Here is a 16,805-nt window from a genome sequence, read left to right as displayed (position 1 = left end):
TCCTGTCGTCTGTGCTAAAGATGAACTCCCTCATCGCAAACCTAAAGACCATCAAGCTTACGTGATCAACACGGACGACAGTCATCTCCCAGGAACCCATTGGGTAGCCGTCTACTTTCCTCAAGAAGGATGTGTGGAATATTTCGATTCGTACGGATTGCCCCCTTTGGAAGACGATATCATCGACTTTATGAGAAGAAATGCTCAAACCACCCGATTCAATAACGTGAAATTACAAGGCACAGATTCCTTGGTGTGTGGACAGTACTGTGTGTATTTTCTGCATCATCGCAGCCTGGGCTATTCCTTAGAACATTTAGTGACTCATTTTGATCCTCGTTCTTCTGCTAGAAATGATGTGAAAGTAGATCGATGGTTTTGTGACCATTATGCTTATCTTTTGTCTCAAGCTAGGAAACGTAGTGTCCATCAATGGCCTAATGATTTCCAACAGTGGAAATCACAATTTCATTCACAACGTTGTCAGCCCTGTTTAAAGTAGGTTGTATATTGAGAAAAATTGTCTGTGATTTGAAAAAAATTGTTTGATGTTATATTGTTAAAAATGTTAGAGTTGTTGTTTAGTGTTAAGTGATTTTTGAATAAAAAATGTTGTGTTTTGAAAAAATGCTTTTGTCTTTTGTTTAGCTATAAGAATGTTGGATTGATGCTCTTTCATTTCTTACTATCCCTCTCATGAACGTTGCGGCTCGAAAAACCATGTGGGGATGTTTTCCTTCACGTCCGCGCTTTGACTTTAAGAACCGGGGGTTGTTTCAAGTCTAACCATCCATTGTCGACTCATCCTCCTAAGAAGATGTGCTCCAAACTAGCTAAGCTCAACGAAGCCTACGTGAATTTGCATAGGGTCAGACACAGTCTGATACCGAAGCCAGAAGAAATAGAGAATGTGAGAATGTTAAAAATCACTGAAGACCTGATAGAAGAGCTCTTCAGAGAAGAAATGAACAGGGAGAAAGAAGAATGGACAGAGAAGTACAGACTTCAGAGACAGCAGCAACAGCAGCAACAGCAGCAACAACAGCAACAACAGCAGCAGCAACCTGAAGCTGACAGAGGCTTTGTCGATTGTCGTATCGACACCAAAGAGTTCTTCTTCTCTTTCCGAAGAAGCAGACCTATCGCCAGAAAGTCTATCCTCAGAGGACATCGCATTCTTAGAAACTAAAAAAGAATGCCATAGCAAAACAAAAAAAACCCAGCCCTTTTCAGGGCTACCCAATACTCTAGAAAAGAAATAACGATCGATTTGCCAATGTGTGTAGGTAGAGTAGTGTGAATATAAACACTAACTCTTTTAAAAGATGTGAGGGTATGTGTTGGTGTGTTGGTGTTAGTAAGAGCTCAAGTAAGTTGGTGTGGATAGTAGATTAAAATGATATCTTTTCTTAGTGTTTGAAGCGTATATTTGGGGTTAGATTGGATTGATTTGCGTATGTGGATAGTCTATTAAAGTGATTTATAAAAAAATTTAAAATAGTGATGGGTAGCATAAAAAAGTGAGTGAGTGTTTCTTTTAGGTCCGCGCGTTGTTGTTGTTTTTTGGTCATGATCTAGGTAAGATGAATTTTATGTTATTAGGGGATGTTTTCCTTCACGTCCGCGCTTTCAGTATAAATTGAAACTCGTTCGGCAGTCCAGCTACCCTTGTTGATTGATCAACACCAAAAAATGAACACGAGACTTGAGAAACTGTTGGAGCTTCATGTGCATCTGGAATATGCCAGGCGCATATTAAATGAACTGGCCGCGGAAGCCATTGTCGAGGAGGGAAGGATAAGAGAGGAGGAAAGAAGAAACAAAGAAGAGGAGGAGAGAAGATATAAAGAAGAAGAAGAAGAAAGAAGATATAAAGAGGAAAGAAGAAACAAAGAAGAGGAGGAGGAAAAGGAGAGAAGAAATTTCAAAATCCCAGAGAGCGAAAATTGGGATTCTGAAGCGACATATCCTGCCTCTGCTCTATCCCCCCAAAAGGTAAAAAGTAACTGGGGGATAAGATGTGTATGTGGCGCCAGGCCTGGAAGGTGCCACCATTAACCAGGTGTCAATGAAGTTCCAAACAAAAAAAACAGCCCTTTTCAGGGCTACCCAATACTCTAGAAAAGAAATAACGATCGATTAGCCAATGTGTGTAGGTAGAGTAGTGTGAATATAAACACTAACTCTTTATTAATAGTGGAAGTGTATGTGATTGTGTGTTTGTGTTTGTGTTTGTAACTAATAAAGTAAGTTAGTGTGAATAGTAGATTATGGGTTTCTTTATTGTTTCTTAGCGTATGTGGAGAGTATAGTTTGGGTTATATTATATGAAATGAGAAAAGTGGAGATGTTTTCCTTCACGTCCGCGCGTTGTTGGGTCATGATCTAGGTAAGATCAATTTTATGTTTTTTAGGGGATGTTTTCCTTCACGTCCGCACTTTCAGTATAAAACTAACAGTGTTGGCCATTGGAGCTCATTCTACGGAATAAGCAAACAAGAAGATGCCAGCAGCTTCAGCTTTATACAACGATCTTATGGGAAGTTGGTATTGGATGGTAGATGTATTGAGTGTAGCAGAAAGGGTTGAACAGGAATGGAGGTATGAAGTGACAAAAGACTTCGTCTCAAGACAAGTAAACAGGCTGCACTTAGCCGTAAACATCGTGAAAGAAATGATAGAGGATGAGGAGAAGAGAATCAGAGGTTTAATTAACCTACCGTATGTCAAAGTGGGTAAGTTAAAAGAAGCAATAGATCATGTGACAAGTGCAAGGTGCTTTTTAGAAGACGTTGTAGAATGGACAGATTGGTGTTTCGCAAAGTGGGGGTTAGAAAAAATTAAGAAAGCTGAAGAACTAATGAGGAATGTGCTGACCAAAGAGGTCAAGAAGATCAAAGAAAAGTGGTCCAATGAAAGAAAAGACGAAGAAAATAGAAGAAAAAAGGATGAATTCGAAAAACTGAACACAAACTGGATGAAAATCCAAGAGAAGTTCCGGGCCATGGGCCACCCGGACTGGCTGCCGGAAACAGAAAAGAAGAAGAAGAAAGGAATGATGGACAAATTAAGAAGATGTTGGAAAAAGTTAAGAAGATAAAAGAAGAAGAAGAAAAACCCAAAGGCCCTTTTCAGGGCCAGCCATATATCTCGAAAAGAGATAGCCTTTCCATTGCCTACCCCTTTTTTTATTTTATTTTTTATTTTATTTTTTATGTTTCAATTTTACATAGACCCTATACAGTCCCAAGGGTTTTTTTGGTCATGTTAAATATACATAGACCCTATATTGTCCCAGGGTTTTTGGCCATGTTAATTCCCATAGACCCTATATTGTCCCAGGGTTTTTCTCCATGTTAAATTCCCATAGACCCTATATGTTCCCACGATTTTTCTCCATGTTAAATTTACATAGACCCTATATGTTCCCAAGGGTGTTTTTAATGATAAATCCCATAGACCCTATAGGATCCCCCTTCACTACTTATATACCTCCAAATGTTTAGAAACTAATAGCAAAGCCGATATTTCTTCTCGATTGTGGAATAATTTTTCTAGTACTTGTTTTGGTTGTTATTTTGAAAAATAGCACACTGGATGATCCACATATTGGTTTACTTGAATTAATAATCTAGCAACCCCTAACTTACTTGCATCAACAGATATATTAAGTAACTGGCTGAAATTTGGATCTGAATAAGCTGACGCCCTTTAAAGTACGGCATTATAATTGTCATAAATTATAATTGTCATAAAATTATCCCGACACTTATCAGACCAATGGACTTCTTACTCACTAAATTTGTCAGAGTTTCGGCAATTATGAAAATATGAGCAAGCTTTACGAAAATATCCAACAATACCCAAACATCGCATCAGTTGCCTTTCACCAGCTGGCACTGGAAATCTTGAGTCAGCCCGGACCTTCACTTCAAAGGGTTTAACTTGACTTTGTCCCATAAGTTATCCTAAAACTGTGATACAAGCACGGCGAACCTCACTTTTAATAAATTAGCCGTCATGTCCGCGTCACTAAGTCGATGGAATAATTTCCAAATCGTTTTCAAATGATCTTTCCAGGTATCGTTGTAGATGATGAAGTCATCGATGTACCCCTCACAGTTATCTAGACCAGATATTAATATGTTCATTAAGCACTGGAATGTTGACGGAGACTTTTTCATTCTAAATAACATTTCTCTGTACTGACAAATTTCATCTCGAGTTGAAAATGCCGAAACTGTTGTTGCTCTTTTCTTGATTGTCCATGCGATCGTTTATTCTTGGCATTAGAAATGAGTCTCTTTTGGTGATACCGTTGATATTTCTATAGTATATACACATGCGGAATGAATAATCTTGTTTAGACACAATACTAAAAGTTGATTCCAGTTATTTTTAATTGCTTCCATAAATTATTCTCCGGTAAATATTGAATTCCATTTTCCAAATTTTCGTGCCATAAAGGATTCATCCTTTAAGGATGTTGTTTCACAGGTTTAGACCATACAATCTCAGCGTCAGGATATATTGTACTAGTTCTTGTTGGAGCATCAGAAAACAAGTGCTCATATTCATAAAATAACAGGTTCTTGCCCTTCCTATTTTAGTAAATCTTTAAATAAAATTCTCTTCCAGATTTCTTAAGATTGATCAAACCAGAGTTACTTGAGTCAGATTACATGCCACCGTTTATGTCGCACTGTGTGGGATAGGAACAATCAAACTGATCGAATAATTAAATGTGCTATCTCCATTAAAATATTCTTTCAACATATTTCATTTACAAAATTGTTTCTGTTTTCGCTTCATTTACTTTTTTCAAATGCGTGATTGTCTTTTGTTAACTTATATTAGAACAGAGTAAATATGTATTAAATGATAATCACTATTATCTATTTCTATCAAATGCTCAATAAAAGAGCTAAGGTGACCTATTTAAATGTCTGAACAATAAATGTGCTAGCTAAATAAATAATTTTCTCCTGATCAACATCAGTCTCAAGAGCTGTTGTTGGCATAATTCTGGTGACAGTGCAAGAAGGATACAAATCATGGAGTTCACTCTTGGTAGAATCAACCGTTTTATCCAAACAAGACATGTTAGTTACTAGTGGAATAACCACGTCCTTATATCCAGCAAGGTTGTGGCCTAATAATAAATGAATGCCCAGTATAGGCAAAGAAGTCCTTTTTCCCGGTAGTCACAGGTAGAGAAACTAAATCTGATGTAAAATTGACACAGTGGAACTAAACATAAACAAAGCAACACTCTACTCTCTGAATAAGGATACCTTCACTAGAAAAAAAAAAAAACACTTTTCGGACAGACTCAAATTACCTGACAAGAAAAGACCTTGATAGGCTCTTGCGTCCCTTAATAGTTAAATAGGGATAGCAGAAGCATATGTATAGAACTGTCTGACATGATTTGTTCATAAATCTCAAAGAGAAAATCATACTGAAGCTTGGCTGAATCAAAGAAATGTATTGATTTCAATAAAAGACGGTGACCTTGACGTATCTGATACAAGAGGACTTGGAATAACTCTGTCTTTACTCTATTGCCTATTATTTAACATGTAGTAATCAGAAATGACGTGAATTTTATTTTTATAATAGCTGCTGGCAAGAAGCAATTTACGTTCCTTTCCATTTTGTAGTGACAAGAAGTGACTCGCCCTTTCATTTTACGATAAGTGCAAGTAGGAAGTGATTTAAGTCACTAACTTTTTAACTTGTAGCAATCAGAACTGACGCTTTTTTCTTTGTACAATAAGTGCACGTATACAAAGATACTGATCTCGGATCAGTCTTATCAGATGTTCAATTTCTAAAAGTTGTGCCGGATTGAAATTTGAAAGTACTCGTATGAGACTGAGATGATTTTTTTTTACCGAACATTGCTGAAAAGAAGACTTATTGATAAGTGAAACTTTGTGAGTCAAGGAATAATTATTAGCTGTGCCAATTTGTGCTCATCAAGATACGTATGGATATTACTTTTTATACATTTCCTGACTCTTCTAGTAATATATGTCTGAGGTTTTCTTAATCTTTAATAATCTTCTTGGATGAATACTACGTATCGAATAATAATTGTTCATTTTCCATTGCAGATACGACAGGTGTTTGTCCAGAGTCTACAGCAATTGTTAACACTGTGTCGATATGCATCAGGTACCAACTTATACGATATATTCCTTAACCATATCATACTCAACACTGTTATACCGACATTACCATATAAGCTTCACAAGCTTTGCCGATACGTATAAGTTGCAATATTAAGACCAATGTTGTCATGGCCAAGGTGGGGGCATGCTCTGTCTGCCAGCTTGAATGCTTTATTCGACGTTACGCTTCCCGTTTACTTGTATTTCCATTTATTCTCTCTGTCTCAGTCTCTCTCTAAATTTTCAATTATTTCTCTTTTCTCTGAATTTGTATTTATTCCTACCCTCCCTCTCTCTGTCTGTCCCTCTCTCTCTTATATATATATATATATATATATATATATATAAGAGAGAGAGACAGACAGAGAGAGGGAGGGTAGGAATAAATACAAATTCAGAGATACAAATTCATATATATATATATGAAAAACAGAGAAAAGTTATTAGCAAATACAAAACATTGTTATCAAACATTTCCTCTCCTACTAAATACTGACTTAAATGTTTCTTTATATTTTGCTTTGTCAAAGATGATGTCGCATCAGAAAGATCATAATATACGGCGAGCTCAATCAACCCATTCTTTTTCACAGGCTCTGACCCATCCTTAGTAGGATTTGAAACAACGTTCTCAACATTAGATGACATTGTGAATGCTTGCTGGTCTCACTAAAGATTTCTCAAGAATATGAAATTAAAATCGTTTCCTGGGACAATTAAAATTCGGCAACAAAGTTAAATTCAATTTTAAAATTCAATTTTTAATAACTTAAATGTTTGAAAGAAGTTCAGATACCGGAATGCCTCAAATTTCTGTTACTAATCTAGGTTTTAGATTAAGTAATAGATGGCAGTTAAACCAACAGTTTAAGTAATATCAACAATTTATTTCTGTAAGTTACAAAGGTAAATATTGAAGAGACACGTACAATTCGATTTAAATCCAAACAAATCCCCGTTGTCCCCTAACAAATCCAAAATTATAGAATGCTCCGAATGAACATCAATATATTTAAATGTCTTCTGATGTACCAGATAATTCAATCCAGAATGTCTTTGAATAAATTCACAATAGTCTCGAAGTACTATATATCCAAAAGCAACGAGCACTTAATAATTATAATTATTAATTTACATAAATAGTTCCTCTCGATTCGTTTATCTGAACACTTCTATAAATTCGGAATACAAATGGATTCCAGAGACTGACCTAAGACAGGAATTAGATATTTGTTTATCAAGTCCCTATTTATACACCTTTTCACTTCATCTAAATGTGGATCATTCTAGTGGGAAGTTCCAATCAAATTGTAAACAAGTATTTTTCTGGAATGCTTTGAACTAAATCGTTCGGACAGCTTGTTATTGACAATCATGGATAAACGTTATTCATGTACGCAACCTGGACTATGTTTGTTGTTTTCAGATATATGTATATAGTGATGACAATAAGTTGATGGAATGAAGTTATGAAATAGTACCAAAAACCACTTTATGAAACCGATGAAATGAAGGTGGACTTAGATAGGCTGGACCTACAGAAGTTACAAACAACGGAACTTGGAACTGAATAGTGTATATATGTATATCCTTGTGCTTTTAGGAAAATTAAATACCATAGCAAGGACAAGCAAACTAGAAGACAATGAGATATAGATTATGCATATAATGCAGAGCAAAGATGCAGGAAGATAGTGCTGAAAAAGAGCATTGAAAAATACAATCTTCAGTCTTTCAAACACTTCACATGATGGGAACCACGAAAAACTGTCAATTCAGCTACTGCATATTTTTCATTGAATTGAGTCACGATACGGCAATTGCAATTAGGCAAATAATAAACACCGCTTGCTGACGAAGTGTCAACTTAAAACGCAAAACAGAATTAATAACCTTTGTTTTTAATGCTGGCGTCCAAGATTGCGTATCTGTGTTGCACTTTCTCACCAAAAGCTTTGAGTTTTGCGTAACATTTCGAATTGGTTCATGTCATAAAGAAAACTCTACCAACATTATGATGTGGCAATGACAATGGTAGCAAGTTGCATTGACTTATCTATTAGCAATATGGCGAACTTTTGCTGATATTTCTATCTTTGGTTACAGTAGAGAAAGCAAAAAGATTATTCGTATTGTTTCGTGAAGAAATCGCACCAAAACTCCAACCATGCTTCATATATTTTATTTTGTTAAAACAATGTAAAGCAATAATTATCCATTAGTGTACAATTATGTATTACGAAATAGGATAATGAAGCAGCGCGAAAAACGTGATAATACCAAACAGGTAAGGGCGTATAAAACGCTTTCTGGTGTCGTGCAATAAAGATCGCCAATATACCTCTAATACAAGTTAAAGAATATCAAATCTAGGGATATGCAGGGAATATTATGGGATATTAAACCTACTGAATATTAAAGAATAATAAACCTAATGCGTTATACAGAATAATGAACCTAATGAGTTATAAAGAATAATGAACCTAATAAATTACAAAGAATATTAAACCAAATGAGTTATAAAAATAATGAACCTAATGAATTACTAATAATATACCTATTGAGATACAAAGAATAATGAACCTAATGAATTACTAATAATATACCTAATGAGGTACAAAGAATAATGAACCTAATGAATTGCAAACAATATTAAACCTAATTAGTTATAAAGAATAATGAACCTAATGAATTACAAAGAATAGTAAACCTAATGAGTTATAAAGAATAATGAACCTAATGAATTGCAAACAATATTAAACCTAATTAGTTATAAAGAATAATGAACCTAATGAATTACAAAGAATACTAAGCCTAATGAATTACAAAATAAAATAGACCTAATGAATTATAAAGTGTGTGTGTGTGTGTGTGATTTGGATTTTTAACGTAGCTTTAACAATTTGTCAGTCATATCGCTATGATGTGTGGCAGTTTGGAGTGATGTTTAGTACTGGGTCACCATGCCGCAGACACCAGGCCGACCAGTCCTAACACTAACCTCTTAATGATGAGCGCCAAGCGAGGCAGCTGTTAGTATTGTTTTTGTAAGTCTTTGGCATGACTCGGCGGAGATCGAACCCATGACCTCCCACATCCGAGCCGGACGCTCTAACCATTAGGCCACCGGAGCTGTTGAATTGTAAAGATCAATAAACCTAATTCGTTACAAAGAATATTAAGCCTAATCAATTGCAAAGAAAGCTAAACCTAATGAATTACAAACAATAATACACCTAATGAGTTATAAAGAATAATAAACCTGATGAATTGCAAGGAATAATAAACCTTATGAATTATAAAAAAAGGCATCGAATGTTAAGTTTTGCAGAGCTTATGCACGTACATACATTTACTTCTGGTATAGTCGTGCAAATGTTGCAGATAATATATTCTCATATTTGTTATTAAACGCAATTAGTACGTAGCTCACTGAAGTAATCGTTGTAATGTTACAGGAGTGATTTCTGTATTATATACTGATGTAAGCGACATTATCATACTTACAAAATATTAGACTCGCCGGTGTTTCAAAGGAGTGGTTCGTCTGATATATTTAGATTTATACTTCAATGATCAGTATTTTCCCCAAGTACAGCAAATACACGGAAATCTAATGTTTGTAATGGAATCTTCTTACGAAACAATACCGTAGATGGAATGTGGGCAAGTAGGTTTTCAGATTGCCTATTTGGGTTGTTTTGTTAATTAGTAAGTTCTTCTGGATCATAGAACCAGGCTTCGGAATTAAAAAGCAGTCTAAACACACATTGATGCACTTGCAGCCACTGTAAAAAAATATGTATTCTTTATCGCAAGGAATAGAAGGATATATCATCCCCATATTACATTGCTATTATGTATTCTTTATCGCAAGGAATAGAAGGATATATCATCCCCATATTACATTGCTATTATGTATACTTTATCGCAAGGAATAGAAGGATATATCATCCCCATATACATTGCTATTATGTCTTTTTATCCTTGATAGCGTAGCTGTGTAAATTGTTGTCATAATAGCTAAAGTACTTCAGATTTCTTCTACATGTACACTGTATATACGTTTTAGACCAACGACAAAGGTTGCCCTTTTTCTATTGAAAGAGAGCATTCACCTGATATCATAAAAAAGTATTTAAAATAACGAAAGAGACAGAATGAGAGACAGAGAGAGAGACAGAGATAGAGATAGAGAGACACAGACGCAGATACAGAGACAAAGAATGAGATAGATGGAGGGAGTGTGTGTGTTTGTGAGAGAGAGAGAGAGAGAGAGAGAGAGAGACAGAGACAAAGACAGAGAGAGACATACATACAGAGAGAGAGAGAGAGAGAGAGAGAGAGAGAGATGACGGATGGCTGACAGAAGATCATTCTCAGATCTGCTCTGTTTTTTAAAATACAGATATTATGTATTGAAAAGTATTAGAATAAACTTGCCGATACACAGAAAACCCCAACGATTCAATAGCTACCATTTGGGAAACATAACTATGAAAGAATATGTCATTGTTCCAAGTCAAAACAGAGTTAATACATTTCCATGCTCAACACTTTGAAGAGAAGCAGTCAATAGTTGTATGATTACAAAAATAAGGCTGACCAATTACGTCCTCCTATGTAAGGAACTACCGTCATAGCCTATACATATTGATACACAAATTCAAAAATATATGATGAAATTTAACATAAACCAATAACGAAAACGATAAATTTAATGACGAACCTTAAAACAGCAGTAATCAGTTGTATAATGACACAGAAGATGTCTAAGAACAAATTCTACCAATTCAAATTATGACCCACACATACATGGGATACTTTCAAATTAGGAGACTGTGAGATCTGACCAAGCATTTGGTGAACTTTTGGAAGAAGAACATGGATGTGGGTATCTTGTTTCAGGGATAGGAACAGTGTGGGCCCTAACTTATAGAGACCCAGATTTAGTTATTAGTGAGGAAGAGGAGAGGTGGCAAAATGTCTTTCTGTGACATTTTCATTTGCATTGATGTGCAATGTATTCAAAAACGGACCTTAACGGTCACTTGACGTACGGTAATACATTGCGGATTGTGTGGAGTATATACATAATCATGAATGAAGCGATAACAACATACATTCCATCAACTTATCGATTTTTTCAATCATTCACGGTAGGATACAATTTTGTGAATACAAACACAGAATGTCTCAGTTGAAAAGCAACAAAAACCAAAACAAAACAAAACAAAACGGGGGTACCTTAAATTCCGCTGAGAAGCATTAAATGGAATCCAATATAGAGGCGAGAAGCTGCACTGAGCAGCATTTGTTTCCGTGGAATCGTCCAAAATGTTGTACTCTGAATATTGATATGCCTGCGAGTGAGTGAGTGATCGATCAGTGCACAAAAAGCATGAAGAGGACGATAACGCCGAGCACCTGTCACCTAATAAAAGCCCTAGGCACGCGTCCTATCGGCCCGGGACGAACAATATCTTACTCAGTGTATATAGGCCTAAGGTGGCGATCACAATTCGAGAGAATTGTAACATTTGAATATTTAAGGTCATCGTGTCATGTGTATTATAATATATGTGTTATCGTGTTGATATATTGAAATACAGGCGTGCGAGTGGTGTATCTTATTTGTCTCGTTTGTAGTATTGCATATTTAAGTACTTGTTCTGTTCTGTTTTATTATTATACATTTAAGTATTCGTTCTGTTTTATTGCAGGTTTTTCTTTTATCTGGTATGTTTTCATGACGGATAACAAACCCCACGACCTGCGAGTGTTGTATTTTCTTTCTTTTATGCAACGTCCGATTCAGATTTGCAATAAGCAAGCTATAAAGGAACTCATCTGTCGCAATGCATGTAACATGTAATGTAAACGAAATTCCCACTGCCTGAAAAAAGACAGGTAGTATCATCAGCGCCCATGCACCCACCATGACCGACCCAGGCGAGATCAGGGACAAATTTTATGAAGACCTGACTCTCTTATTGCATATGTACGAAAGGCAGACAAGCTGATTTTTCTTGTTGAATAGCTGAGCTGGCACAGTTCAACAGCCATGACCCGGTGTCGTTAGCGAAAATGGCTCTAGCACAAATAACTGCGCAGCCAACAATATATACTCGAAATAAACACCAAGAAATGCTGTGCATCTTTCAGAGCTTACTCAACATCATAAAATACTACTGGTCATACAGCACGTAAACATCACTATTTATTTGATGAAAAGGATGCTGCCATAGATTTACGAATGAGATACATTGGCTACTGAAAGCCAGTTTAGAAGACAGTGCTTCATCATCCAAGAAGGTAGCATACAATAACATCAGGAGGACTGTCCAATGCAAACTCAGAGAGTTACAAGACTCGTGGCTGAGCAAGAAAGCATATGAAATTGAGTTATACGCAGATAGGGATACATGAATAATTTATTTGATACTTTGAAGACTATCTAAGGATTACATGCATAAAAGTCTCCAGTACTGAATGCTGATAGCGCCACAATACTTACGACAAAAAAGAAATGATACTGCAAAACAAAATGTCAGAACAATCCAAGAAGATCCTTAATTAACATTCAACTATCAGTGAGGAGGCAATTGATCCACTGCCATGGTATGAAATCAACATATCATATGCTGATTCTCCAATGCTAGTTGAAAATGGGAAAGCAATTTTGTGTGCTGTCAAATAGAAAGTAATACACCTGGTACAAATGTAAAAGCCCGCAGTAGTCGACAAAGCAGGATGTTTGTACCTAGCCCAGAAACTGAATGAAATCTTCCAGTGAACGTGGACTCAAGGAACTATACTGCATGAGTATATGTATGCATCCATTGTCCAACTGTATAAGCTGAAAGGCAACAACTAATCTTACGACTACCATCTAGCTATACATTTGCTGTCAATAGCCAGCAAAATTAACGACAGGCATATATTGATTGACCTTGTATCCTACTTTTATCGATGGCTCCAGCTTCAGAGTCAGCGTGGTTTCCGGATAGTAAGAGGAGCCATATACATGGGTTTTGCTGTACGAGGGGCCATATACATGGTTTTTGCTGTACGAGGAGCCATATACATGGTTTTTGCTGTACGATGGGCCATATACATGGGTTTTGCTGTAAGAGGAGCTATATACATGGTTTTTGCTGTACGAGGGGCCATATACATGGTTTTTGCTGGTCGCCAACTCCAAGGTACCTGCCAGGAACAAAACTCTAACCTGGACATGGCAATGATGGATTTGATAAAAGCCATTTACACAGTGTTGGCCTTGGGAAGATCATACTAAAATTTGGTTGCAAAGATAAGCTCATCGTGTCCTGGATTATAGCGAATCATCTGAACCACTACCAGACAAGTATGTTGTATTAAGTGACAGGGGACTGGTGAAATGTTGATGAAAATATTGGGACAGGTGATATTTTACAATATGATTGCTTAACATTATTTGAACTTAATCATGTCTAGCTGTGATATTTCTATTTATAAAGCCTGCGATTGTATATTTTCGTTAAATTCGATTTTACATCTGAGCTATTAATAGGTAAGTAAACATTAATTCATTCTACTGGATGGACATTAAAACAGTCACTATCAATGCATTCCAATATCATGTATAAGTTATCAGGTGTTTACTATTGACTGATGCCTTTAATATTGAAAGTATTTATTTAATTAAAACAGTTATCCTCAAAGTGTTATGTGTGATCAGAGCTCAAAGGGAACTACAGGTTTCGAACGACACATTTGTTTAATACATACCACATTCATTTCTGATAGACGATGTTTCCATTCATTGGTTGTGCGTAAAATATAGTCCAGAGCAAAGTTGAAACAGTAAGAGCATTTTATACAGTTTTGATAACGATAAATCAAGAATTAAGCGTCCACCGAAATAAACATAACATTTTACAAAAGACAAAAGATTTGTCAACATAAAATGTCCAGTGGGTGTGATGTCACATTGTTTGATACGGTGCGCAGTACCGGTTTGAGTTTTCCTACACAACACAGTGACAGTGTTTAAGTTGAAATTCCACATTACAACTAAACATTACATTGTTGCGATATATTTTTGCGAAGAAGATTACTGGATTCAGAAATACACATATTTACGGTAGTGTATTTGTGACGGGATATTTGCAGTATTTTTTTATTTGGAACATTAGATTGTACAGTAGACGTAAACAAATCTCTTTTTGAGTCGGACTTGCATCCCATCTTTACAGCCTAAATATGCCGTGGTTGGATAAAGTTGTGTCAGTTGGGGAGACCAGTTTATGTCTACATTCTTCTGTGAACAATGGTGAATTTATTTATTTAAGTAAGTTCACATTTAAATCAAGCTTGTAGATAGGGTAGATTCCATGCGACAGATAAACCGCCCATCCATCCCCAACCCCACCCTCGTTACAATCTAAGCATTAATGGTAGTTTTACATTTTGGTATTGTTCTTGCCTTGGAGTTTTGCCATTTTTCATGTTATGATATGTTATACACGACATAACAAACCCATGTTGTGGTAAATTGCCAATACTGAAACAGACGAAACCATTTGTTTCACAATTCCCTTTCGCGAGTCGAATCAAACAATGGCGGCCAAACTGTCCAATGAAAACAAAACATTACAGAAGGTGGGGTTAAAAAAGTTTTCCCACAATCGCAGCCAATCAGTAAAGAGAATACTGCACATTAATTTCATGGGTTTATTTGAACTAATCAAAATCACATAATGTGATATGTTCACTTATATAAAATAATCAAATATGAAACTGCACACACTGTTGGCAAGGTGTACCGACTATGTGATAAAACCATTTAATCTGAGTCCATTAACGAAAAAAAAATCTTTGGTAGATAAGGATATGCATATTCGTAAATCTCTCTCTCTCTCCCTCACTCTAGACACACACACACACACACACACACACACACACACACACATATATATATATATATATATATATATATATATATATATATATATATATATATATATATATATATATGTATATGTATATATATATATATATATATATATATATATATATATATATATATATATATATATATATATATATATATATGTATATATATATATATATATATATATATATATATATATATATATATATATATATATATATATATATATATATACTTTCGTTGGATTATTCCATTCCTGAAAATGTCTATCAATTCTCAAATATTGTTCATCCTTACTTTTATCGCTCCATTAAACTAGGCATGCAACTATTCAATTATCTATCCATCCGCGATTTAAATTATTATACTCCTGTACACAGATAAATGGATAGATAGATATATAGATAGACAGATCGATAGATAACGAAATCTGATAAATTAGTATTTGGATAGGGCTTAATTCATGCAGAAGGTACATAAACATTAGGTGACAGTGTTTATCTACTAGACATGGTGTAATGTTATAACCCACTGTATTTCATGTACTAGACATGATGTAATGTTATAACCCACTGCATTTCATGTACTAGACATGATGTAATGTTATAACCCACTGTATTTCATGTAAGTAGTGAAGGGGGCCACCCTAGCCTCAATGGGAATTAGCATTACAGGACCCCCTTGGGCCACTCTAGCCTCAAGGGAAATTTAACATGGAGAAAAACCCTGGGCCACTCTAGCCTCAAGGGAAATTGAACATGGAGAAAAACCCTGGGCCACTCTAGCCTCAAGGGAAATTGAACATGGAGAAAAACCCTGGGCCACTCTAGCCTCAAGGGGAATTGAATATGGGTAATAGAGTTTGGGCTTGTCTAGGGACAAGGGGAATTGAACATGGGGAATAGAGTTTGGGTCTGTCTAGGGACATGGGGAATTTAAATTTAAAAAAAAAAAAAAAAGGGTAGGCAATCGAAAGTCATTCTCTTTTCGAGACATATGAGTGGCCCTGAAAAGGGCCTTTGGGTTTCTTCTGCTTCTAATTTTTTCTATTTCTCCACCAACTTCTTATTTTCTCTCCTACACTCTTTCTCTTCTTTTCTTCCTTTTTTTCGCTTCTTTCTTCTTCTCTTCCTCTTCTTTCTTCCTCTTCTCATTTTCTTCTTCTTTTTCAATTTTTTCATTTCATGTTCTTATTCTTATCCATTCCTCTTCATCCTCCTTCTCCTCCTTTATTTCTTTCATTACAGCACTTATCATTTCCTTTACTTTTCTTAAGTTGTTAATCTCCATCTTTACTCGATGGGGGCTATAAGAATAGTGATCTTCATTTAGTCTCACTAGCATTTGTTCCATCATGCCCAAATTGTCCAGGACGTCTTGCAATGTTTGCATTTTATCGAGGTCGTTTGAAGCCATCTTCTCTGTAGAATGGTTTGAACGACGAATACTGTGGGTTCTTATAGTGAAAGCACGGACGTGATGGAAAACATCCCCAAGACATACAATTGATATTACCTAGATCATGACCAAACAACGCGCGGACGTGAAGGAAAACATCCCCTACTTTTCTCATTTCATATGATCTACTATCCACATACGTGAATCAGCAATAAACAAACCCCAAATCTACTATTTACACACGCAAATCATTAAAACTAAATCCATAATCTACTATCCACACAATCGTACAT

General features: G+C 35.7%; 1 protein-coding gene across 3 annotated transcripts in view; it reads left to right on the top strand.

The window, feature by feature from the left end:
* Positions 1 to 13,882, top strand: part of LOC149796332 (heat shock 70 kDa protein 12A-like) — a 40,262-nt gene extending 26,380 nt beyond the window's left edge. For 2 of the 3 annotated variants that reach the window (XR_016421661.1, XM_089961004.1), the window contains 2 exons: positions 6,120 to 6,180; positions 11,900 to 13,882. Coding sequence is in view for 2 of the 3 variants with exons in the window: in XM_089961004.1 (XP_089817130.1) it covers positions 6,120 to 6,180; positions 11,900 to 12,051 (213 nt within the window). In the remaining variant the exon portion in view is untranslated. Of the gene's footprint in view, positions 1 to 6,119; positions 6,181 to 7,602; positions 8,504 to 11,899 lie in introns of those variants that run through there. The other variant, XM_089961005.1, reaches the window with a different exon arrangement.
* Positions 13,883 to 16,805: the final 2,923 nt, after the last annotated feature.

Source organism: Sinohyriopsis cumingii, chromosome 6, assembly GCF_028554795.1.
Source record: "Sinohyriopsis cumingii isolate HCF-2022 chromosome 6, ASM2855479v2, whole genome shotgun sequence".
NCBI lineage: Eukaryota > Metazoa > Mollusca > Bivalvia > Unionida > Unionidae > Sinohyriopsis > Sinohyriopsis cumingii.
Note: the sequence above shows the minus strand (reverse complement) of the source record. Positions and strands in the feature narration are given on the sequence as shown.